This window comes from Cygnus atratus, chromosome 2 (genome assembly GCF_013377495.2).
Source record: "Cygnus atratus isolate AKBS03 ecotype Queensland, Australia chromosome 2, CAtr_DNAZoo_HiC_assembly, whole genome shotgun sequence".
Classification (NCBI taxonomy): Eukaryota; Metazoa; Chordata; class Aves; order Anseriformes; family Anatidae; genus Cygnus; species Cygnus atratus.
Window position 1 is genome coordinate 28,672,448 of NC_066363.1, and position 26,152 is coordinate 28,698,599.

Below are 26,152 nucleotides of genomic sequence, written 5' to 3' on the forward strand. Positions count from 1 at the left end.
ATATTTTTTTTTTACAGGATTTCCTGAGTTTGACTAATATGAGGCCCAATGGCCTTGTGTTTGCTTGTGCTTGCTCTCTTTTTCCAGTGGAAGTATCGAAGGGAGAGAGTTTGATCCAGGGTCTCTCATTTATCCCCTGCTCATCTGGGAATGGTACGAGGAAGGGGAAGGAAATAAGAATCCTGTTAAAACTAATTAAACAAAACAAAACAAAAATTTTGAAACATTTAAGAGGACAAAGAAAGATACATCTTCAACATCAGAATGTTGTTTCTGCTAAGTTTCAGAGTCTGTAACAAATGAGCTTTTCAAAGTTCTTCTGTTATTTTCTAAAGTTAGGGTATTTTGTCACATAATTTAGGTATGGGGTTGCCACTATTTCTGTCTGTAATTCTCACAGTGTAATACTTACTCTGTGTAAGCATAGAAATGAACATTGCTATAGAATGATATTTAGCATACAAATTTATTCATGGAAGATGGAGCAGTATCTTCTACCTAGAGCCACGTTTCGAACTGGAGATGTCAAGTCTCTTGAGGATCTACTTAATGACAGTAGAGTCCCTCTCCACTTGCTACCACTTAAACCTCCAAAACTGTGCACTTACCTAAAGCCAAGCTATGTTTTGAATAATGTAGAAAAAAAAGTCTGTGTTTCTCTTTTTCTGATGGAACAGGTCAATGCTAAATGGCTGGCTCAGTGATATAGCATTATGGTAGAAAATCTGCTTCTTTTGCAACTCCTGCAGCTGCAGGATTTCTTCCCAGTCCTCAAGAAGTACTTTAAGTTGAAATTGACCCATTAATATTAAATTAGCACTATTGTTTCTCAAACATTTATACATTGAAATCTTAATTTCACAGTAGTATATAAAACACAATTACACAGCGACTTCTGAAGGTCCAGCTGTAAGAGGGACTGTTGTAGGGGGCTCTACCTTCACCTGGGAAGTTGAAATCTCCTTCCCAGACTTGCAAAATCAGTTCACCTTCCTGCATCTGTTTTCAGGAACTTGTCCTTCTTGCTGAGCAATTGATGGTCGCAGGCCATAAGACTGGCCTTCAGTGTGGTCTGTTTTCTCCGCAGCCACAGAATGAGATCAGATCCATCAGTTCTTGCTGCACTTTCCAGGCAAGGTGCCAGTATTTTTGCCATATGCTGCCAGCAGGATGCCTTAACAAAGACATGGCTTGGTGACTGTTTTTCTTTTTAAAAAGCAAAGAAAACTGTGTATAGATGTCATGATGAAGTGAGACTCTAGCATAACTGAATGGCCTTTCCTTTGCAATAAATTGGATCTTAAATCGGCTCAAATTCTCAAAAATACAATTTTCAAGAAAAATCTGCATAATTTGGCAAAACCAGATTAAAATCAGCTTAGTTTCTATAACATCTGTGATGCTAAAAGATGTCTTGTGTATTCTTGGTACATACTGTGCTTATCAGTGAAATAATGAATATTAGACAAAGAAGCAAATGGATTTCTAAATGTCACAATTACACTTAACAGAGAACATTAAAAGCAGTTACTTCCTTTCTTTATTGCTTACTGGTTTTATTATTTCATTATAATTTTTCATACAAATCCAAACCAGGCTAGCTCAGCTTCTTTTGTTTATAGATAATAACTAAATAGAATTTAAAAGGAAGCTATAGAAACCCCTTCAGTAGAATTTATAACAATTCACAAAGATTTTTGTCAGTACAGCTGAAGCATCTTTTGTCCTCAGTGAGACCAAAACAAGATTGTATTGGGAAAGCTTTATGTGAGAAGGGTCATTGACACTCGCAATCGCAGTAATTATTCTTCAGAAATTAATTAACTTTTTTTCTAAATCAAAGCCCTTAGAATACTTTCCATTAGTAACAGCAGGTCTGTGGTTTTTATGTTTGTTGTAGCAGATGTTCTTTACATCCCAGATTTTTTCAGAACAACAACACAATGAAAGACTGAGTCTGGTGGATGAAAGGCTGGGTCTGGAAAAAGTGTATCAGGCAGCGTTATTAAAAGTCTGAGCCAGAGTCTACTGAAGTCAGTGGGAATCACTGGCTTATGTTCACATTTTTCACATCTTGTTAAGAGGGAGTGAAGCTTGGTTATTAAAACAGAATGGAATGACATCCTGTACTGGTTTTGCACAGTTTTTTTTTCTCACAGTGAGGAAGAGAAAGGTTGTATTGATGGAAAAATCTGTCATCACACATATCGATGGCTGGGTCTGTGACCCCAAGAGGCTTGCAGGCTTATGCAGAAACTATCAGGTGACAAAATCCCCTAGGGAATAGGCTTGTAGGAAGTGCTTAAAGGGTAAATAGTTGTGGTGCACAAGTACAAATGGCAAGGGAAGAACAATTAGGCAAATGAGAAGGAAGTTGGAGACTAAGGTTTGTGTCACAGTATTCTGTAAAGTGATTCCTGCCCCTTGTGGTGCCACGGGAAGAGGGGGAAAAGCAGCCTTCTACTATCTAGACTGGGTGGTATAAGGAGGAAGAGAAGCAGGTTCATTATGAATTGAGGACAGTTTCAGAATAAAGGGAGTACTTTGAAATTCACCTGAATGAGGTGTCAGGGAGCTGCGAGAGGAAATTGCTGTGTAAGGGAAGGTAGGCCAGGAGGTAACGATGACAGCAAGGCATGGATGATGCAGTGCCACAGCACCAAGAGAAGAAGAGCAGAGCGTGTGATGGCGGCCACGGTCAGCCAGCAGCCTGACAATTGCCAGCCAGGCATGTAGTGATGAGGCAGGCCCAGAGCCAAGCCAGAAGTCAGTGGGCTAGTATCAATGAGGAGCATGATCAGGCACAGGCAGTCCAGCGTTGTTCAGGCAGGGACCACAGATAAGACCTGAGCTTAAATCCAGCTCCAGAGCCAAGGGGCAAGCCCTCCTGCAAGGCTTCTCCTGGCTCTTCGTCACGCAGCTCTTTCTCCAGGGTCGCAGGACCGTGACACATCACGGCTTGAGCACTGTTGGCTGAACTCTCCTGGGAAGGTGAAGAGCCTGTCCATGCAGCACTAACAACGTGTGGAACACTGAGTGATTTTTTGTTTGACACTTTAAGTCTAGAAGGTTATAATTGACTGTTTAAAATGGAGCCTATGAAAGAGCCCACAAATGCACAAGAACACATAGTTCTGAAACGATTCTGCTTCTGAAATTGTGGAAGTTCTGTATTTTTCAGTATAGCATACATCAAAGGGTATAAAGATTCAGATATGATATGGGAAAAAAAATGAGTATTACATAAATGACTTCCCAAGATGGGAACAACAGACAAGTGCACATGCTTGCAGATAAAAGCCAGAAGTTTAAGAAATAAGACAGAGGAACAGGAATGTCCTCCCTTGCATAAAAAATTGACATACCAGACTTTTTAAACTTGATGGGAAGAAGACAATCAGTGACAGACTATAATATTAAGACAAGAAAATATACCTGAAATAGAATAAATGTACCCAGGACAAAGTCACAGTGTACGTTCAAGAGATCAAAATCAAATCGAATGGACAAATTAACCACCTCAGTGAGTGACTTAGAATTTATATGGACTTAAATTCCAGGCCTGTATTGGACAAATGTAGTATTGGGTCTCTATTAGCGACCATTACAAAGGATAGCAACACTGACTGCAATATTTTGAGAAAAATGAGGCAAGTAGCAGTTGTAGTGGGGGACTTCAATTACCCCCAGTCAGACTGAGTGAACTTCATACTGAGATGCACGCAGAGATGAGAGTGTTAGACATTATGAATGACTCTTTCATGGAATAAGTGGCTACTGAGCCCACATCCAAAAATATAAACTTTGACTTTGCACTGAATAACTAGCAGGATCTAATCAAAATCTCGCAGCTGAATTGCTGCTCTCTAACAGTACCATGCACTTAGCACTCCTACAAAGGCAGCAGAACTCAAAAATCCACACTGGTTGTGTTCTACATCAAAAAGGACATTCATAACAATATATCTGAGAGGGATAGTCTGAGGAAGTAAATTCTCATAGGCATGTAAGCTACTGGAGATCTAAATACTGGAATCAGCATTAGTGCTTAACACATATGGAAATGACAGAGAAAGTACAGGAAGCTGAAATCACTCTCCAGCAAAGTAAAAGAGACTGCCATAAAGAAGAATGAATCCTTCAAGGGGCTGGAATTGTATTTAAAACAAGAAAATACAAATTATCAGAAGTTCTAGTAGATTACATGTAAAAACATGATTAATTAATTAGGTGGAATGGGAAAATAATTTGAGGATCCACTAGATAAAATAATCCAAGCTAGCACTGGGAAATATGATTATACTTCAAACACAGCAAGAAACATACCTGTGTCCATTGGGCCAGCTGGTGATTGGTATGAAGTGTGCTTTGACAGGGAAATGAATTCTTCCCATCAGCATTCCCTGTGGAAAAGAAATTAAGAGACTTCCATGCTAGAATGCTGTTCTCGGGTGGGAGAGGGCTCAGCAAACAATCTGTCTGAAGTTGAATTTATTGTGGAAGCAGCTACTGATAAAACATTAAGAAAAAAAGATAAAATACTATGAAAAGGAACTAAAAAACCACCACTATTGCAAGAATTTGAAAATAACTCAGGCATGAAACAGTTGAAACGCTCTCATATGAGACTGGGCAGTAAATAAAATAGTAGATGAAATTCAATCTAGATAAATGCAAAGGAAGTGAAATGCAGTGTAGATAAATGTAAAGAAATTGATGCTCCTGGAAATACTGAGTCTGTCCCAAACAGATTGGAAATATAAGCATAGGACCAAAAACAAACAAACAAACAAACAAAAACAGAAAGAGACACCTAATACAGGAAAGTACAGGTAAACTGTGAGACAATATGAGAGACAGTATCCATCGAACCTTACAACATACAAGGGAAGCATGGTGGTAGAAAGGTATTTTGAGAGGCAAAATGAATTGAGTTTGCAGGTATTTATGTGGAACACGTTTTAAGTATGAAGGGTGCCTGGAAAAAAGGTTGTCTGAAAATTTGACGGAGAACGGGAGGCCAATACATTGTGCAAAACAAATTCGTATGGCAAATGTCATCTGCCATAGATAAATGGCAGACAAAAGAAAGAGTAATCTGTGAAGTGTAATGAAATCAAACCCAAGTAATTTATGACTGATGCAGCAGAGAAGGGAAAATCACTGGAGGGATAAAAATAGAAAAGGAACAATGGTAGTAGCTGAGAAAAGTCATTACAATAGATATGACAACCTCAGAATTGCATTTTTGAAAATCAGAGAAAGGAATATTGATGTAAATGAGAAGGGAGATGACCCTAGACACAAATTTTAGCTAAACAGGGAGATAGGAAAGCTGCATGTTAGATATGTTTTCGATTGAATCTTTAGGATATAACTTTAGTGGCAGGATCTGCAGCAATGTCTGAGCTGAGGATAATGTCCTCTGTGTGCACGAGTGACAGCGGTTGGTGCCACAGTGACTGCAAAGGAAGGTAAGCAACCCAGGGGAAAGGGGGAAGGTCTCTGCTTTAGTTCTGTCAAACTCGAGCTAACAAAGATGTACAAAATGACATTTTTTCCTTATGTTACAATAGCTGTTTGATGATGGATTTGCAGGACTAGAACTTCACACAGAGGCATGTCGATGTCTGCATTTCTACGCTGGGAGCAGAGGGTATGGAAGGCAGGAGCTGGCTGTTTGTGAGTGTCCATCTGAGCACAGGCACCTTACTGCGACCTGACTGCAATAGAAAAAGATTAGATCCATCTTTCCTAATCCTTGGATTTAACACCTGCATCCCATATCAGCAAGTAACAGAGGGAATAGCGTGCATCTCTACCTAAACCTAAAAGAATGACACATTACTCAGCATGATGATTTCCACAGAAATAAAGGTATAGGTAGCCCTAATTCTAATATTTCTTAACCTTTGCAATCTTAAGGTATTTTTAATTCAGAAAGCTTTTCTAATGAAGATAGAATATATTGAATATACAGAATATTGAATATATAGAATACATATATACTGCTGGTTTTCACTTTTCCTGGACTCTTTAACAACATGTGTACTACATAATCAACAAATTCCATAATTAATGAATGGAGGCTGAGCCTGGCCTAAGGAGTGCATGAAATATCAGTATACATAAAGGGATCCTTGGCAGCATTTACAGTAAACCTTGTAGAAATCTGCAATTTATTATTTCATAGTCTTATTGTTTAGAAACCATTGATGTTGGATTTCCTCTCTTTGCGATTTTAGAAAGAAAAGATACCCAATTCAATCTTTTTTCCCTTTATATTTTACCATAAAATGCTAGACAAAAGAGCAGAGATCACTGAGAGAGGTGCTTGCTGTAATGGTGCAGTTAAAGAGTGAAAGCTGGAACAATTCGCTTTGGGAAGATACTTGAAAAGGTCAGTCTCCCTACTACAGATGGTGATGTTTTGATGGATAAAAAAAGAGTTTGCTGTTTGGATTCAGACAGGTAGGTCATGGCTTTAACTGTCTGCTCACTGACAGGAAAGAAAAATAGATACAGGATTTCATATTATTATTTCGCCATTCACAGTTGATGGATGAGTTAAAAACATACTTTTCTTGAGTTTATTCCCTAGGTGAGGAAATGTTGTATTATTGTATTTCTTTCTTTGAAAACTCAACACTTTCATTAAACTAAGGATGATATTTTTAAGGTAATTTATGTGAGTTTGACTGTGTTCTCTGCTGACTTACTATTGTATAAGTCCCTCTAAAAATTGTCTTTACAGAACCACAACAAAGATTCTTTTTTCTTAGGACAAAAGTACAGTTAGAAGATATTATTTTCACTCCTCCAGCAGTTGAAGAGTGGCACTGAAATAGAGATTCAGAAACCTACACTTGCAACAGGCTGTGCACTGAAGTACAGAGCTGGAGAGAACTATTGGAACGTGGAGATAATTGAAAGACCCGATGTGTTTGACATGACCTGATATACCGAAGTATTTCTACACATTTTTAGATACTATGGTAACGATGAAACTGCCATGACATTTTCATAGTAGATATATTATTTCAGCTTATCATAATTTTATTCTAAAATTACCTTTTAAGATATTTTTTTGTGTGTGTGTGTATGAGCATAAGGTGCTAAACTGACAACACTTACTATCTATTTAATGGGTATAGCAATGTAAGTATAGTGCCCGGCTCCCAGCAGCGTGCCATTAACACCTCATTTCTTGAACCAGGAAGGCAGCTGCACATTTCAATATCCTTGATTATCTGCTGAGATTGGCAAAGGCCTTGCAGGAATACTAGGATCAGACATTCTCTCTGAAGGCTTCTTTCATTTGGAGCATGGGCTCTCCCTTCTTTTCCTGTAATCTGAAATAGTCCTAATCTACTAAAGGAGGTTAAAATCTACTAAGGAGGACTCATCTTTTAATAGATGATTTAATAGCCAGAAACTGCCAAAGAATGGTATCACAGATAAACTGTTTTTTTCTAGTTATTTTCTGTGCTATATGTTTTATTTACTTCTAATTATCGAATTAGGAGAATTTGTTGCTAATTCCTATTTAAGTAGTCTTTAGAAGTTTAGGGAAACAGTAAGTTAATTTTAAATACTTTACAGTTCTTGTACTTCTATTATTTTTTTTCTGTCGAGGAATGAGGTTGAATTATTAAAACTGACTACAGACGACAACAAAGAACACGTGCGTGCAAATTTCCAGAAATAAAAATAAGTGCGAATATTCCTATGGAGGGAAAAAAAGGAGAAGGAAGAATAAAAAGAAAGATTTGGGATAGGAAAGAGTAAATGGGGATGGTTGTTGAGGGAAGGCAGAAGGGCTGAGAGGGCTCAAATCATAGGATGGAGGGAGGGATGAGGAAGGCACGGTTGGACACAGTGAGGTGCTGATGAGGAGCAGGGGCAGGCAGCCCTCAACTTCTTCATCACCTAGGCTCGTGTAGGTAGCAACTGGAATAAACCCAGTGTTAGCATAGCTTCATGGCCAGTGCACCCTGTCAATAAGCACACAGAGTCGGAATCCACATGAAGGTCTTTTAATTATTAATTCTGCAGAATAGGGTACTTGGCGATCTTTTGCAAAGCAAGCACACCTCTGACTTGCAGCACCATTATTTAGACACAGCTAATTTGTGAAACTCTCCCTCTGGCTACTTCTGATAGGTTGTTCCAGCTCACCCAGCTTATCTCCCGTTGAACATGCATAGTACAGAAGGCCAGCAGCGGGGGGGAGACCAAATCCTGCATTTCCCTACATTTCCCTTTTCATGGGTGTGATTTTTAATATCCTAATGACCTTTAATGAGCAAAAGGGTACTATGGGTCAGCCTGAAATCTTTCTTCAGCTGTTCTCCTCCTTGCTTTCTTGCTTTCATCCCTTATCTCCTTTGCTTTTGCTAGCTCAAGGCTACCAGTCTCCTTGGTTTCTTCAGCTCTGGACTACGGTTTCCCTCCTTTGAGACTACGAAACTCATTTTAAGGCTTCATAGTTCTCACCACATTGCTCTTGTCCATTTCCGCCAATGTTAAGAAGCACTCTATATTATCTATATCTTGTCTTGCTAACATTACTTGCTTAGGTCAGTTAAACACAGCACTACACAAATTTAGACAGCTAGGCATGCATTGCAAGGCACAGCTATGTATGACTACTATAACTACAATTAATATGACAAACAAAGACAGTTGTTTTAACCACCCAAAGTCTGGCAACCATGACACAAGCCAGGAGAAATCTAGTCCACTGTTAAAGGCTGCATCCTGAGACACTTGTTGAAACAAATGGGATGCTTGCTAGATTCGGTTAATATCTGTTTGAATGTGCTTCTTCTCATTTACACAGACACAGCAGCTGTGGTTTATCACAGCACAGATGCCTCCTTGGGCTGCCAGTAGTGTGTCTAAGGCAAGGCGATTTTCCAAGGCTATTTGAGATACCTGTTTTATTTCTGTTTGTATTTGACCGAGAGCATCAGTGATGGCATTGCTTATAATTTCTAGTGTTGCAGAAATATTTGCTATTTCCCTCTCAATTTTTGTTATTCCCAGTGAGGGGATTAAAGCCCTCTACAAAGCATGAAACCAGGTATTTCTATCTGAAAGGAGATTATAAATGTCTTGTTTTTCCCACGGAAACATAAATCTAGCCTCTGATCTTAGCCATCCCCTTATATCTGAATGTTTATGGAGTCTAACATCTGGAACTAAGGATTCCAGGACACAGGTCCCATAGCATCCGGGGGGAGTGCTTTATGTGCCATGGGCCACATAGCCCATATACTCTTCCTGGGGCTATCCACCAATGGAGGACAATAGGCCTGCTTCTATTTACATGGGTTAGATGAGGCCCTGAGCATCTAGTGTGTGGCATCCCTGCCCATGGCAGGGGGGTTGGAACTAGGTGATCTTCGAGGTCACTTCCAACCCAGGCCATTCTGTGATTCTATGATTCTGTGACTCTATGATTCTATTTCCATAATTTTTTATGATAGTTAAATTGGTAGTTTCATCTGTAATAATAGTTCTACATTGTTTGGTTAGATTCCAGAAACCTACATACGATCCCTGGGTGGCACTCTTCCTATTGGTCCTAGTAATTGAGACTATACATGACAGACTTTCCCTTTCAATAGGATACACAGGGACAGAGGGAAACTGATGGAGAGGAGATACTAGCATTGCTCCAGTTTGCTAACTGCCACACATCTGTCTTGTTCACTGTGAGTGGTATAGCACAGAGGGGAGTTCCCTCATTTGCTAAGACAGGTATGCGAGTAGACACACAACCAGATGATATATTTGCAAAACAGGTTAAGTTCAAAGATAACTGAACTATAGAATTCTGTGTCCAAGGATTGGAACCGTAGCTCAGTCCTGTTAAGGAAAATATAACTGTAATAAAGATAGTTTTGTCTTATTAAACAGCAGTTTCAAGTCCTCAGTTGGTTCAGCTTGCCACAAATTTTTTTGTGCTCCTTCTTCTGGTGGTGTGTCTCCCATCTCTTCTTCTGGTGGTGCTGCTTTTATGTGGCTGTAATGAATCCACGATTTGATCCCTTCCACTTTGATTGCAGTGTGGACATGGAGCAAGACAGTGTAAGGTCCTTTCCATTTTTCCTTTAGAGGATTGTCTTTCCACATTCTGATCAGCACATGATGTCCAGGTCAGAATGGATGCACCGGAACATCCAATGGAACCGGTAGTCACTCCTGTACTAATCTGTGAAGAGAATACAACACGGCAGACAAAGACAGCAAATAATCTTACCCAAGGTTCCCCCCTTATATGCATTTGACTCCCTCCTGTTACCAATTAATTTACAGGGTATGGTTTGCCATATAACGTCTCAAATGGACTTCTTCCCTATCTCTGGGGGTTATCCTGACTTTCAGCAAAGCTATTGGTAGGGCCTCTGGCCATTTCAGTTGAGCTTTCTGGCAAATTTTAGTTAACTGCCTTTTCAGTGTTTGATTCATTCTTTCTACTTGTCTGTGGTCTCCAAGCAGTATATAAATCCCACCTAATCTGTAACGCTCTCGATATTCCTTGAACCACTTTTGATATAGCGTGATGTCCATTGTCTGAGGAGAGTCCAAAACAAGGATATTCCAAAACAAGGGATTACTTCTTGCAGTAAAGCCTTTATGACCTCCTTAGCTTTATTAGTTCAGCGTGGGAAGTCCTCTGGCCATCCACTGAATGTGTCCTCCAGCACTAGGAGATACTGATACGATCCTTGTCTAGGCAATTCAGAAAAGTCCACTTGTCAATACTCCCCAAGTTTCATCCCCTTCCTAATCTCCCCTGACAGTGGCTTTGGCTGGATCTTGGAGTTGTCTGCACAGCACACAGGGCACCTTCGCACTACTTGGTTTGAGATAGTTTGCACTTTTGATCCTATTGGAAAGTGCTTCAGGCTGTCTACCATGGTGTCAGCACCAAAATATGTCCCTTCATGTAAATTTTTCAATAACTGTCCAGTTATAACTTTTGTTCACTGAGGGCTCTCCCACCATCCATCTTTCTGCCTTATACATTTCAGTTTTTCCACTAGTTGGACTAGTTTAGTGGTATATTCTGGTAGATTTGATCAAAAGCAAATATAGTCTGTCAGGCTCCAGTGGTATACAAAAGATGGCATCTTTAAGATCCAATACCGTAAAGTAAGAGTCCCTTTTGGATAGTGTTGTTAGGAGGGTATAAGGGTTTGTCATCACTGGGTGGGTGTCTTCAGTTATTTTGTTTATGGCTTACAAATCTTGCACAAACCTATGCTCACTGCATTTTATTTTTTTTTTTTTAGTGGTAGTGTCGGGGTGTTGAAACTAGATTGGCATTCATGGATTAGCCCATAATATAGGAAATTGTCTGTCAGCAGCTCCAGCCTGTTCCTTGCTGTAAGGCTAATTGGATGTTGTGGTACTCGTATGGGTACAGCTCCTGCTTTTAGCTCAGTCTGAACTGGGAGTGCATTTTTTACTCTCCCAGGCTGTTTTCCTGTCCATATGAAAGAAGCCACTGTGTCCAACACCACTTGAGGGACTTCCTGGCTTTCCTCTGTCTTTGTCTCTGTCAACAAAAAAAATTGGACCTTCCATGTGTTTTCAGGAGGGATTTTAACCTTTATTTGTATAGAAGGTTACCTGCATATATAGTTTGCACAACAAATCTCTTCCCAACAAAGGGAGGGGACATTCAGGCATATATAAAAATTGGTGCGTTGAAACCTTCCCTTCAATTTCACAGTCCATGGGTTGTAAAAAAGGGTCTCAAAATCTGCTTCCCAGTCACCCTGATGATTAGGATTTTTACTTTACTTAAAGGTCCTTTGCAGTTTGTTACTACCAAATGAGTTGCTCTGGTATCCGGAAGGAAATCAGTTATTTATACCCCCAGCTTCAGCAGAACCAGGAGATTTGCTAGGGAAACTGGAGATTCATCCCCCGGTTCTCAGCAGTCCGAGTCCTCCAGCATAATCAAAGCACGCTCTCTTTCCTCACTGTGTGCTTGCTTTTTCCCCCTCAGCGGACATTCCCTCTTCCAGTGCCCCTCCTTCCTGCAGAGCGCACACTGATTAGGGCCCAAGCAAGCAGTCTTCTGTGCTTCCCTTGCCTGCTCTCACCCTCGCCTTCCTGCAAATTCCTCTCTTTCACCTCTACTTCTACCTCTCTCTCTCCCACAACCTCCCTGTCTGCCTACTATAGCCACTGCTAAAAATGATGCCTCTAATTCCATCTTTTTCCTCTCTCTCTTTGCTTTTCGGTTCTCTTAAGCTGTATAGGCTATTTCAGTCATCTGTGAGACTGACATTCCTGCACACCCCTCTACCTTCTGCAGCTTCTTCCTAATGTCTGGAGTCGACTGCTGTATAAACAGCACAAGAAGCACTTTCCTATTTTTCTCGTCCTCCGGGTCTAGATCCATCCACCTTCTGGCTGCTTGACAGAGGCGTTCAAAAAAAGCATACGGGCTCTCAGCCAGGCCCTGGTGGACCTCATATAATTTAGAGAGTTTTTTTTTTGGTTTTGGTATCCCGTGTTGAATCCCATAAAGGATTAATTGTTGATACTGTTCTATCAATTGCTGACCCCTGCTGGTATTTGGGTCCCACTTAGGATCTTTCTTAATTGGTACTAATTCTACTGCCTCTCCTCGTGGGTGCCTTTGCCTCATCTCTTCCTGAGCTTTTTCTAAAACCATTGTCTTTTCCTCTGCAGTAAAAAAGATGTTTAATAAAGCTTGCATATCCCCCCAGTTGGGGTTACGAGTAATCATAATAGTCTTTAACAACTGGTTCACTGCTGCTGGATTATCCCTGTAAGATCCAATGGATTGTCTCCAATTTAACAAATCTGATGTTGTAAACGGAACGTGAACAAAAACAGGTTTTCCCTGTGGTCCCACCACCTGAATTAGTGGAGCCTGGATAACATGCCTCATCTTCTGTTGTGTGTGATGTGCTATGGGGCTAAAATTGGAATCACCCTGGGCCTCAGGAGAGGCCTCTGATGTCCCTGCAGAAGCTTTGGAAGCAGGAGAAACATTTGAGTTCTCCCCTGGATTATACGGCAGTGGTGCCAAGGGTACCAATAACTGAACCTCTTTTTGTTCTAGATCTGGATAAATTTTAGGGGGTTTACTGTTCCCTTTCCCTCCTTTCTTTTTGGCACATAGCATAGTATCTTCCCACAATATGCACTCAGCCTGACTTTTCAGATCCTGATAGAATGACATAAAAGCTTTAACATACATCAACTCATCCCATTTTTTTTCCGGCTGGCAAAATAATATCAATTGCCATATGGTATTATAATTCAAAGATCCATTTTTTAGCCATTTTCCCCCTTGTTCAGTTTATATTGAGGCCACACCTGATTACAATATTGCCTCATTTTACCCTTTGTCATAAAGTCACCACTAAATTTAGACCAATTTTTAAGGATGCATCCAAGGGGGGAGGAAGGGGAAATTTTGGACTGACCGCTTCCCATTTTCCCTTTGGCAGCTGCTCACACTCAGCTTTGACTTTAACTGATCAATCAGGTCAATCATCTAATTCTACTTTTGTGTGTAAAAGAATCTAAAATTCCTCCACCTGCGATCCTTCTGAATTGTCCCACCAGTTACCATGTACGTGACAGGATCAGGGAGGGGCTTGTCACCTTGGCAAGTAGGGGATTGTGCAGAACTTGCTGCTGCGTGTGTGAGCATGGAGCTGCTGAGAGTGAATGAAGGGAGCTGAGCCCCCCTATGTGTCGTATTAAGACTGAAATTGTGTGTGAAGAGAAAGTAGGATAGGGATGCTGGTTAAAGGAAAACAAACAAACAAACACACACACACACAAAAAAAAAACACTCTGGGAGTGAAAATCTAAGACATGCGACTCCTAACAGGGAAGCAGGGAACACTAGACTGCATGGGTAGATAGTTTATTTGGTTAGGGCTGGCAGAACAGGAACAGGAAAGGTGTTCATGGTGCACTCAGGCTATGTAGCCAAAGAACCAGTGGAGGGAACAGGTGTGAGCACATCAGGTAATGATGTGGTAATGTGTTTAAAAAAAGTAGGAAACTCAGTTACAGAAAGAACACAGAAAAAACATTTTCCTTTGGAATTTTTTGTCCTTCCAATGTACTCAAAATCAGGAAAAAAATTATTTAAAGTATTTCAGATTTCTGAAAGCAGAAAAATATATCATGGACAAACCAGTCATCACGATGCTGTATTTAAATAAAAAAGACTAACAGACCCATAACATACTATGCATGTATTTATTTGTAATAGCAAGAAGACTTTTGGCCTGGAGAAACATCAGTGGTGGATGCGGATGCGGGCAGAGCCATTGTGGATGCAACACAGGCTCTCAGCTTGGGCTGTGCACTTTACAAACCTTATTTCAGTTGTCAGGAGTGCAGGAATGAGGGTGGGAATGCAAGGTGCGCACCCAGCCCAGAGGGTACCCAGCTCTGAGCACAGGTCTTTAACAAAAGCAGCCTTACAATGCCTCATCTCCACACGAGGGAACCGAGCACGGTGTTTTGGGGGGAGTTATGTTTATTTTTTGAGCTTCTTTTCCCCCTCCATGAGGTTCTGAAAGGGAAGGCCCATGACAACATGGCGCCCAGCATCACGCCCTGACAGGGGGGATCTCCCCGTACCCCCCAGAGGCTCTGGCAGCCGCCGGGCAGACTGCGGGCACCACCGCTCCTCTCGGCTTCACCTGGCTGCGCGCAGACGCGGTGAGGCCGCGCATGCGCCGTGCCGGCGGCAGGCAGAGAGGCGGGTGGGCGGGCGCGGGTGCGCATCCGGGTCAGCGCCGGGCCATTGTCTGCGGCCGGGCCGGGCTCGGCGGCTCCGCGCCCGAAGGGCCGAGGCAGCGGCGCCGCCTTCAGTAAGTGGGGCCCGGCGGCTGTGGCCGCCCCTTCCCGGGAGTGCCGGGCCGCGGGGCCGGAGACCTCCCCTGGGCGCCTGGTGCCGGCAGCCGAGCGGGCGGGGGACCGGTGGTCGCCCTCGGCTGCCCGTGGTGTGGTGTGGGGGGCTGCCCCCGGCTCCTCCCGTGTAAGCCCGGTGCCGTGTGGTTGTGCCAGCTAACAGCAACACTCTGCTTTTTTCCCCGCAGTGGACCGCAGCTCGAAGAGGAGGCAGGTGAAGCCTTTGGCGGCTTCGCTGCTGGAGGCTTTAGATTATGATAGCTCTGATGACAGTGACTTTAAAGTTGGAGATGCTTCAGGTAAATATGTTTGCTCGTCTGCTCGCTTCAGAATTTTCTGGGTTTTGGTGTGCGGTTGCTCATTTAACATCATACGGGAGATGGGAGGGGGCTAGGGAAGTGTTGGGGCTTGGAGCCGCTTGAACTGATTCAGGTGCATAACTGGAAATTTATACGCTGCAGATATGAAACAACTGATTAAACGAGGCATCCATACATTAGTTGCAAATAGTTTTTTCTCAACAGAAAACTCAATTAACAAACAAGTTTTGGCAGAAGCGTTCAAGTATCTTCTGTGTTGACTGTCTTAGCGAAGTGTATTGCTTTTCATTTCTTCAACCTAAAGATAACTTTAAACCGTTCACTTCTTTTAGCATTGGAGTAACTGCTCTAAGGCCTTTTTGCTTTGATTTAGCCTGGATAATAATTTTTTCCGGACTGAAGAACCCGCTTAATTTCTCAAGGTTAACTCCACTCAGCAAGTGAGCATCTTAAGCAGAATGATGATCTGTTCAGGTTTTTATTATGATAGACAAACTTAGGGTGTCTGCTCTGATAGCTGTGCAGAAACATTTCATACCAGAAGGAAGTGCTTGCCTCTGAGTGTTTTTGTTCTGCAGTCTTTTCTGTGTGCGCAGATTCCTATATCTGCAGTGAACTCCCACAGAAACTGAAAATATAAAAAAGATGCCAAAATGAAATGAATAAATTCAGGTATGTTGGCGGGGGGGAATGAGGGGGGAAGGAGCAGGACCATGCTTGTGAATAAGTTCTACGCTGGATGTTTTTTGGCATGTGCTCAGGGAAATGAGCAAAGAAATGTAGTATATATAAGATGTAAGTCAGCATTATGACAGCTTGTCAAATACCTTCACTTTTTTATTTCTGTACTGGAGACACTGATTTATGTTTTCATGTGAATGTTTCTTGCAAAGATGTTCCCCATCTCCATGTAAAGACTTTTTATCATCTGGCAAGGTCTTCCTTATTAATGAACTTAAGAAAAGCGTAATGATCATTTCACCCGTACCAGTTTTAAGGTATAGTCTAATGCATTTCCCCCCCGCCCCCCAACTTAGACATAGTCTCCTTGGTTGGTTTGGCAGAAGCAGGCTGCAGAGGCTTAAGGGAAAGATGTTGTCTTAACAATTCTATGTAAAGTTTTGGGGGTTAATTTACTTTTTTAATTTTGCTTTAGGTATTATTTTTTTCTTATTCTTTAAGTAGTTACACTGTAATGAAAAGTTGCCATAGGAAGAAATGGCCTTTATTTACTAAAGAAAACCTCCCTGTTTTGGAAGGGGAAAGGAGAGTTGGAAATGGAGTATGGGACGTGAACATGTAATCCACAACAAGATGTTATTTGATTAAAGACAATCATTCGTTATCTAAAAGTAATGAATAAAGCTTCCTGACTCAACTTTGTCTGGATGTGGAGGACACTTTTGTGGTTGATAACCTCTTTGACTTTTAGGATGTATACGTACACGTGGGGAATGGTGTCTAGCCTTGGGAGTGTTTCAACTTCAGTTGCATTTTGAGGAAGTTGAATGGGAGTTCTCTTTATAACACAACACTTCATGGAAACAACTGTATAATGAGAAAAACCCATGTTTTAATTAGAAATCGTTTTTTTTCTGGTTATTCTTTTGTGGTTTTATATCTCACATAGCTTTGTTTTGACGTTTCAGAACATAGATCTATCACTTGTAGGAAAAATTAATGGTCTGTTTAATAAAATGTAAGATTAAGTGAAAAGATTTTTGAAACAGCAGAGTGTGATATTTTACACTTTATTCAAAGGTTTTCAGTGTGAAAGGAAAAAGTTGTGAGGGTTTGGAGAAGGTATTAATATGAAGTTATTAAATATATAACCTCTTAAACTGAAAAGTTGTTCTTTTGTGTCATACAATTTATTGGGATAGCTGCAGTATGTTTGAAATAAGATGTCTGTGCTGATTTTAAATGGAGTTCATATAACAAAAACTTAAATTTGGTTGTACTTAATCCATTCAGATTTGGATAGTAGAAGTACTGAAATAAAGGCATTTTATATATATGCATATTTATGTATATATGTATTTGCATATATATAAATACAAGTCCCTTTATATGAAAAATAAAATCAATCACTTAAAAACATGTATGTATGTTTAAAAAAAAATTTGCATGTACACATGCAAACAGCCCTACTTGACAAATTCTGGATTGTTGCTGATAGAAAACAGATTTTCCTTTTGCTCACTGGGGAATTTAGCCTTCAAAGAATAATGTGCAATTCTCCATTACAGTCAGGTTTTCTTCTTTCAGTGACCGTAGAGATCTCTTGTTGTACAGCCTGTTGCAAATCAGGGTCTGTATATGTACAATATTTAGTATTTATTTGAATTCAGAATTTCATTGCACAGTTTGTTTATTAAGGGAAATAAATAAAACAACAAACAACTGTGACAGAAAGAAGAAAGTCTTTCTACATTGAAAATGACTATAAGGTCTACTCATGACTCGGAAAGATTCTGTAAGTATGGTAATTCCACAGCTCTGCAGTGTATCTTTATTTGGTTCACAAATGCAGATATATGTAGCAATTTTTAAATTAAAAAAAAAAAAAAACAACAAACAAACCCAGCAAATTTGACAGCTACAGGTTCAAAGACTATTTAAATACTGAATTAAATAGTTCTGAAGTTATTTACTCCCTGCTGATTATGTTGCATCCATATGTATGAGCTTTAGGATGTTAAGTGATATGTGGTAGCAGATGATAATGTGCAAGTCTAGGAGGACTAAATCCTGAATATTTAAACTTTTATGTGTGTTCATTGTTCTTTCATATTTCTGGGAATATGTGATGCTGTAAGGGTTTGAGAACACCGATTTTGATTGCTGCTTAGTACAGGAAGGAATCATCATTTCTGAATTTCTGTATTCAGAGTCCTGATGCCTTCATAAAGTTTTCTTTCGTTACAGAAAATATTTCTAATCACCCAACATCCATTTTCACCACAAAACTTTCTGAAGGGGATATGCCCTTTACTTACAGTGTAGTTAATTTATTTTCTTTTGGGTTTAGGTTATGCCAACAGGTAATTATTGACTTTTCTACTCTAAAGAAAAATTGTAACATCTGTTTAAGGGAACCGATTTTAGAACAGTTATATTATTGTAAATTTACTTAATGAAAATAGTTTTCAGTTCTGTTGGCTTTGCATTACTGAATTAAGTAATTCTTACAACTTCTCTGTCACTGTTTCTACGCAGTAAAGTAGTAGTGTCATTATTTTAAGGTACTGTATATTTTCTTTACTTACAAACATCTTCACAATTTTGTTTCTTAATAGGAGTGCTGTATGTAGTCTTAAAGTGAGATCAATGAAAAACAACGTCCAATTGGAGTCAGAGAATACCGCTGTGTGACTTGAAATGATGGTGCTCTAATGTACTCAACTGAAGTTTTTTAATAATATGATTCACAATAAAGACTAGTTATTTGCAGTTTTGCTTTTGAATTAACTAGAACATCCTTTGTGATTTTTTTGTGTTTTTTTTTTTTTTTTTTTTAACAAGTTCAGCAGTGATGTCAGAAACCAGTGTATATTTGTAGGGTAATTCCCAATAGGATTCTAAAGCAGGGATTTCCGCCTTCTTTCATCACTGAAATCAGTCACTTCAGGCAGCTCATACACTAAAAGTGAAATGATGCAGAGAAATTTAGTTTTCAGAGAAACTTTAGTTGTCTTGGTCTCTGATCAAGAATGATGCATGAATGTAAGGGCTGAGCCTCTTTCTTAGCATAGCTAAGAGGAGTATAGTTAAATTCTGCCTCCAAGAGCTGAATTCTGTCACTATTTCTGCTACACATCTCCTAGACCTAAATTTTGGAGGCACTTTTTAAATATCTTTTTTAATGTTGAGCATGGAACCTGACCTGCACAAATACCACGTACAGTTACTGTAATTGAGGCCAGTAGGAGCTCTGTTTAAAGCATGTAACAATCTATATAAATGCATACACTAGGTATTTTGAAAAAGCAATGACTTGATGTGGAAATAAGTTGCAAATATCTTTCTGTAATTCGTTTCCTATTAGTGTAATAAAAATTCCACTGCTGCTTTCCTGTAAAGGATATTCTGATGTAAAGACACGTTTGCAGAGCACCAAAAGGCAATAGTGATAAACACTAGTGAAATATTGATAAATTGATAAGTTTTTTTTTTTTTGAGAATGAACTAGTGGGATGTTTCACTAGACAGTGAAGGTAAGAGGAAATATTGCTGTGCTAATCATTGTGGAATTACTTGATAATTTACTTAATAATAAAAGTCTTGTGAAGACTTGACTTTGCAATCTTAGCACATGGTTCTGAATGGAATTGCCAATGGCTTTTTCACCTCTGAGGAGGTGAAAAATATGGGCATTATGTTCTTTTGGGTTATCTTCATCCCGAGTGAGATCTGTTACCGTACGGGTGTCTACCACTTGAAGGTGCTTTGGGGTGACTGACTGGCATTTTGAACTTGCATTCCCTTTGGAAATGCTGAGATTTCTGTTCTTCCATATGTTTCCTGACAGCAGAGGAATAATTTAACAGCCATCCAGGGTTTCCTTTCAGTGCCTGGGCTGGATGGGTTTTATGATTGGATAACATTGTTTTTCTCTGTTTTCCCCTGCTGTGACATTTTGTGTCCTGTCTTTACAGCCTGTCCCTTAGAGAGCCATTGCTTACCTGTTCAGTGGTGTTCTGCTTGTTCAGTCTGTGTTGAGACAGGATGCATACTTTTGGACTCATGGTCTTCTACTTAGCTACACTATTTCTGCTTTGCTGTCTTGCATCTCCCCTTTTTGTGCACGTGTGTGTCCATCTCTTGTGCATTTTTATGTTGCATGGAGAACATTCTGAGCTTTATTAACTCCAACTTGGTGGGATGGTCTGCTAGCAATCCAGCCACCTCTGCTCAGTGAGGATGGGGTGTTTCAAGTGTCTCTTGAGCAGAAACTTGTTACAGTAGCTCAGAGATTTAGTCTCCTACCTGTCACATCCCTCTTAAAAGACACAAAGCTCATGGGCATTTCTGGGAAAAATACATGTTCAAGCTCACTATACAATAAGTTGTACTGGAATCCAATTGTGTGGATTACTTAGGACTGCGAGTTTGCTGAGGGAAGGCATGGGACACGTAATACTTCATCCCAAATGAGTGAAGTTTGATAACATTAAAAACAGTTGAAGGCTCTGAAACTGGGAAATGTCAATTGAGTTCAGGAGGTAGGGTAACCCATTCCACCCATGTTACGTGTAATTGTAAATTGAGGCAATTCTAACTGACTCAATGCAAATTCGAGAACTTACAGTTTTGAGCACTTTTAAAATTTGAGTAGATGTCTGCTGAAGTGTGATGTAATTGAGGAGTAGAAATAAGGAAACTGCTTACTAAATAACTTTCATTTTTGTTCCTCTTCTGTCATTTTTCTTCTATTAAGGTGAATACTTGTTTTCTGAAACAAGAGTAATCAGTTTCATTTCCTGGCCTGCCCAGTCTTTGTCTTTAGTTCGATTTTTTTTTTTTTCTCAAGTCTTGTTTTAGAAATGAAATTCTCTCCTTGGAACAGAAATACCTTAATCAGTTTTGATTTTATTCTGTATTATAACTATGTTCCTTCAAACAGTTCTGATTTTTTAATTGCCAGCATTACAATATTGAATTGCCAGTAGCCTACCAAGGTTTAAATACTTCAGTAACCATATCATCTCGCTCTGCAAAATAGTACAGAAAGCCAGTGTCATAAACCTAACTGACTTTAGGTTCTCTTATTTGAAGTTATGTTCAAAGAGAAGCATTAAGCCATTTCCATTCTTGCTTTCAATGCAGCTGTGTGCTAATCAGTCTTAGCATAGTGGAGCTTGATGCTTTAGTCTAATAGACAAATGTGATCAGAAATTTGCCACTTACATAACATTGCCTTTGGCAATTTAAAAATTCATATTTTTCATGTATCATCTAAGTTTCCTTGCCTTTTTTTTTTTAACATCTAGTTATTAAAATCAGAGCTTTCTAGTTGGTTTGAACATTTCCTTAAGGTATTTAAAATTAATTGCAATTTCTAGTTCAGATACATTGGAAATACGGCTTCTCTTACCCATGTGCAAAGGAGATTCTGTGAGTTTGGAGCTGTACTTCTAAGAAAGAAAGTTTTATGGGCAGAGGCTGTTGTGGCCAGGCAGTTTATCCAGCACTTTTCCTGTCTGTCAGGATGCAAGCAACATGGGTGAGGGAGGTTTGTGTGATGTGTAACATGGGCTTCTAGCAGAGATAAACAGGGAATTTCACATAATCACGTAAAAGATTTGCTGTCTGCCTTCTGACTGGGAAAAAGAGGCTAAGGGGCTGCTGAACAGGGTGATGGTAATTGAGCTGCTTTCACCTCCCAAAGAATTAACCTCTCCTGTAGCCAATATTTGTTGTTGTTACTGCCCCGCAAAAGAGGGTACTTTGAAGCATCCTGCCATACCTCCACATAGTGCCAGCTGCTTCTCTTCTGCTATCTGGAATTGGTTAGGCTTTGCCAGTGTAAGAGGCAAGACCAAAACTGAGTCTGTGATTGATGTCTTGCAACTAGCTTATCCTTCAAACTTCGCTTAAATGATCGATAAAACGGCTTTTTACAGAGCTGCTTGTTAAACTAAATACTGCATTGAAGAATCAGTCTTCTGTGAGTAGTCATGTGCTGCTGTAGTTTAGCCCTTAAACTCCATATACATGAATTTTCTTAAAATGTTAAAAAATCGTAGGATACAGTGTTTAGTTGCTTTTTAAATGGCCCTACAAAAACCCTGACGGTTTTTTTTTTTAAACTGCTGTAGTGATTTCAGTAATGTAGTATCTTTCCTCAGTCTTGTGCTTAGTATATGTTTGAAAGCAGCTGAGTGGTGTTTAGTGTCACGTTTGTTTACATTCATCATACTTTTCCTAAAGTTAATTCTGGAGCAAAATGTTGCGTACAGGAGAATTTGTCGCAGAGTTACCCCTTCTGGATATGACTGCCACCTGCTGCTGTGTTCAGCAGCAGCTGCAAGTTGTACAGAAGTAAATGACGCCTCTCTCCCAACTGCTATCTCTCATTTTTGTTCTCAGTGGAACTCTATATTCTTCATTGTTTGACAGTGTATCTGGCCCCATCTTTCACTGAGAATAGCTTGACTTCTGTCCCATAGGGAATGACATGATATGGTTGCCAATTTGAAAGAGCCGTTCTTTAAGAATTTCTTTCAAGGAGAAAATTGTATACTACAGCTTCTTCCTAACTGAAAGTGCATCTGACAGAAGAACTGCTGCAAAAATAGCTGTTATCGCAGAACAGCTCTTTCTAGAGAAGTACCTATCACAGTGGATGCATTCAAATGGAAGAGGGATATCCCGTAGTATAGGTATCTCTGGTATGTACATGCTTACAGATAGAAAAATACAAACCATAATGTGCAGGCAAGGGCAAAGAGAAATTGAGGGTGAGAAGTGAATGGAACCAGGGTTTATTTGTTCTCTTTTTTATATTGTTTGCATGGCATACGGCAGCTAGAGAGTGTTCTTAGTGCTGTTAGTGTTGATGTAAAAAAATCATGTAAATAGTTTGGTGTGCTCTTTGAAAGGAAATGATCCCCAGACCGAGATTCTGCCCCAAAATGAAGTAGAAGCTTAAATTCACAAGAAATCCAAGCATATTTAGAAATGCAACTGCACAAGTAAAGCATCCAAAAATCTTATATTATTTGTCTTGGAACTATACCAGGGGAGTATATGTAAGTATGTAATGTGTAATATTTATGTATATATATGAAATAAGGTAGTATAAAAATCTGGTGAAATTAGTTTTAACATGACAAAGCTCTATACGATCTTACAGTGAGGTAAGTATTGGCACATTGGAAGTAGATACTGTGAAATGAGATACGAAAATAAATTTTGCCATCAAACTTCCATTTAGCATTTATCAAATGTCTGGAGTAAGTCTAACTTTGACATACTTGTATTTGTTAAGTCTTATGAACACTTTACTGATCCAAAGAAAGCTATTGTAATATAAAAATCATATATTAGATTGCTTATCTGGTTAATACTGGTTTTAGTTCTTAGGTACGCCTAAAGAGTGTTCTACTGTTTTGAAACTTATGTTAATTATGCTTGTGCTTTCATTACTGCCATTAGGGCTTGCAGGTGCAGGGGAATCACTGAATTAGTCTTTGAGCAAAAGGCTACAATAATTTCTGTTACTGCATTCATTTTTTTTCCTGGCTCTCAAAAAGGTAAAACATTGATAGGAAAATTGTTTTAGCAACTTGCAAGGGGACTATCATTCACCTGATAACAATAATATTCTGAGCAGCAGTAGTAGCAGAAGTGATGTATTTTCTGTTGTTGCTGTTGATAATTATATAACTTCATCATATACTTAACACTTCTACATATAGGTATACACATAAAACCCCAAATTAACCAATGTATCTATGTAACAACTGAGTTACTGCTCAGTTGTAGACAAGAGTACTGTGGGGTGGAAATAAATGGCACGTGTGAAGTGTGCAGCATGTTTTCAAAATTAACTTAGAAAGTGCGTTGTCCCCACCGTTTCTTTATTTGGCTTTATAAAGAGATGGATGTGCACAGAAATTCTCTCTTGGTAAGGTGATACTCAGTGTTACTTTGTGTGTGGGGGGGGGGGTAAGTAAAGTAAATAAGGACTTTTTAAAAATTTTTGAGTACCAACATGTTTCTTCTCTGCATCTATTTAATAACATCTGACAGTACCTCAGGAAGTTGATGATAGCTCTGGAAATTTAAACTGAAAGCTGTAGCCATTGCCCATTTGATCCACTGGATCAAGCAACTTTATACTTAATTTTTTAAAAATCTTCTCTGAGTTTTTCTTTGTGTAATGCTGTAACTAATGCTGTAAATGAAAAGTAGTAGTAGCATATAAGATGGAAGATGGATGATCTTGATAAAATTTAAAAAGCTTAAGACTTGGCATCCTTTCCAGTAATTTTTACATGTTCTTTACAGTACAGATGGTTGCCTTATTTTTGTGGGTTCTGCATATGAATCCTCTTCCTTTCTGTTGCACAGATTGGCCAGTATTAATTAATGGAGATAGTGACTGAACACAGAACAATATCATCTGAATTGTATAAGGTTAGAATTTAAGCATTGTTGTGCAGCTTCAGTGCTGAATGAGTCATAGTTTATGTGGGATTAATAAGTGAAATAATATTTGAAATTGAAAGAATTCCCCAAACCAGAAAATAAACCTGTACCAGAAATGAAGGTATAGGATTATCCACATTATTAAGTAGTACTTGTTATATAAACTCCTTCATTTTTTTTTCATTTTAAGTCTCTCCTATTGGATAGCTATTTCAAATATTTTTAAGATTTAGGAAACACCTCAAAAATTAAAAATGGAATGTTCTTTCATTGAGATGTGACTTCATATGGAAATTATTCTGTGCTACTTCTTATTGTTAGTATGAGCTGCAGTTCAAAGGAACGTTAAATGTTCATTTAATAAATTCTACCATCTTTTTTTTCCATCTTAAAATGCACTTATGTTTAACAGATTCTCAACATGCCGCTTGAAATAGCAGTATTTGGACTCCAACTGAAAAAATAGGTGGACTACCTTATGAGGGAGGAATATGCATCATTTTTTTGTTTAACAACTTCAGCACATTTTATTTTTGGGGGTACATTTGTGTCGGAACATTTTTTAAATTTTCATATGCTCAACAGATTCTGAAGGAAGTGGTCATGGGAGTGAAGATGCATCAAAGGACAGTGGAGAAGGTTCCTGTACTGAATCAGAAGAAAATGTCTTGGAGGAGGAACCGGCAGAAGAGAAAGTAGAAGAGCAGCAGCCAAAGAGCTCCACTGAAGAAGAGGTGCCGACAGCAGACAAAGAGGTAATTAAAACTGAAAAGAAAGAGCAAGAAGATGAAGAAGAAAAGCCAAAAAAGAAGAAAGAAAAAGAGAAAGCAGCTGAACCTGATGCTGTCGCTGATGAGCAAACAAGTGAACCCAAAAAATGGAATTTGCGCAGGAACCGGCCTTTACTGGATTTTGTATCAATGGAAGAACTAAATGATATGGACGATTATGACAGTGAAGATGACAATGACTGGCGGCCTACTCCTGAGAAAAAAAAAAGGAAAAAATTCATTGCGAAAAGAAGGGAGCGATGGAGATAATGAGGATGATGAAGATGACGGGAGTGGGAGTGATGAGGATGACAACGATGAGGAAGGTAATGAAGAAGATAACAGCAGCACAGCTAGTGATGGAGGATCCAAGAAGAAGAAGAGTAAAGTTCTTAACAGAAATAATGCAGATGATGAGGAACTGACAAATGATAGCCTGGCTCTTTCACAAAGCAAGAGTAATGAGGTAGTGAAACCAACTTTCTATAATATATCTGTTGAGAAATGGAAACTACTCCACAGTGCTATTCTTTTAGTTTGAAAAGTTGAATTGATTGGTTTGAATTGTGTTTAACAGAATAAACGAAGCAGCAAAACTGTGCTAAATAGGCACTCACTGCTTATTAAATAAGCTTCCTTGGACCATTTGGCCAATCTATTGCCTCTAAAGTCAATAGACAGACTTCTCTTGGCTTTGGGGAGGGGTGGGCTACTTCTAAAGTATATAGGAGGTCTGGTGTGCAAATCAACATATATTAGTGAGATAGCCTAAATGTTCCACATCTGTAATGTTATAAAAGTTAAAAGCATCTCTCACATGTTCTTAGAATAGCTAGATAATAGGTTATTTTTTTATCCTAGCCCTTCTTTTTGACTGATGTCAAAGACTGAGTGCTAAGTTCACTGATAGAAGAATTCTAACCAAAGAAATATGCACAGTTGGATTTAAAATCAAATAGGATAATCACGATAATC

At 39.3% G+C, this 26,152-nt stretch overlaps 2 protein-coding genes across 3 annotated transcripts in view; both read left to right on the top strand.

Annotated features, from left to right (window-relative positions):
• Window positions 1–26,152, top strand: part of TMEM106B (transmembrane protein 106B) — a 1,075,577-nt gene that overhangs the window by 480,209 nt on the left and 569,216 nt on the right. The window lies entirely within an intron of this gene.
• Window positions 14,770–26,152, top strand: part of PHF14 (PHD finger protein 14) — a 164,408-nt gene continuing 153,025 nt past the window's right edge. Inside the window, 4 exon segments of the mRNA XM_035545388.2 lie at window positions 14,770–14,891; window positions 15,120–15,230; window positions 24,993–25,396; window positions 25,398–25,643. Coding sequence (XP_035401281.1) covers window position 14,891; window positions 15,120–15,230; window positions 24,993–25,396; window positions 25,398–25,643 — 762 coding nt within the window. The 5' untranslated portion in view covers window positions 14,770–14,890.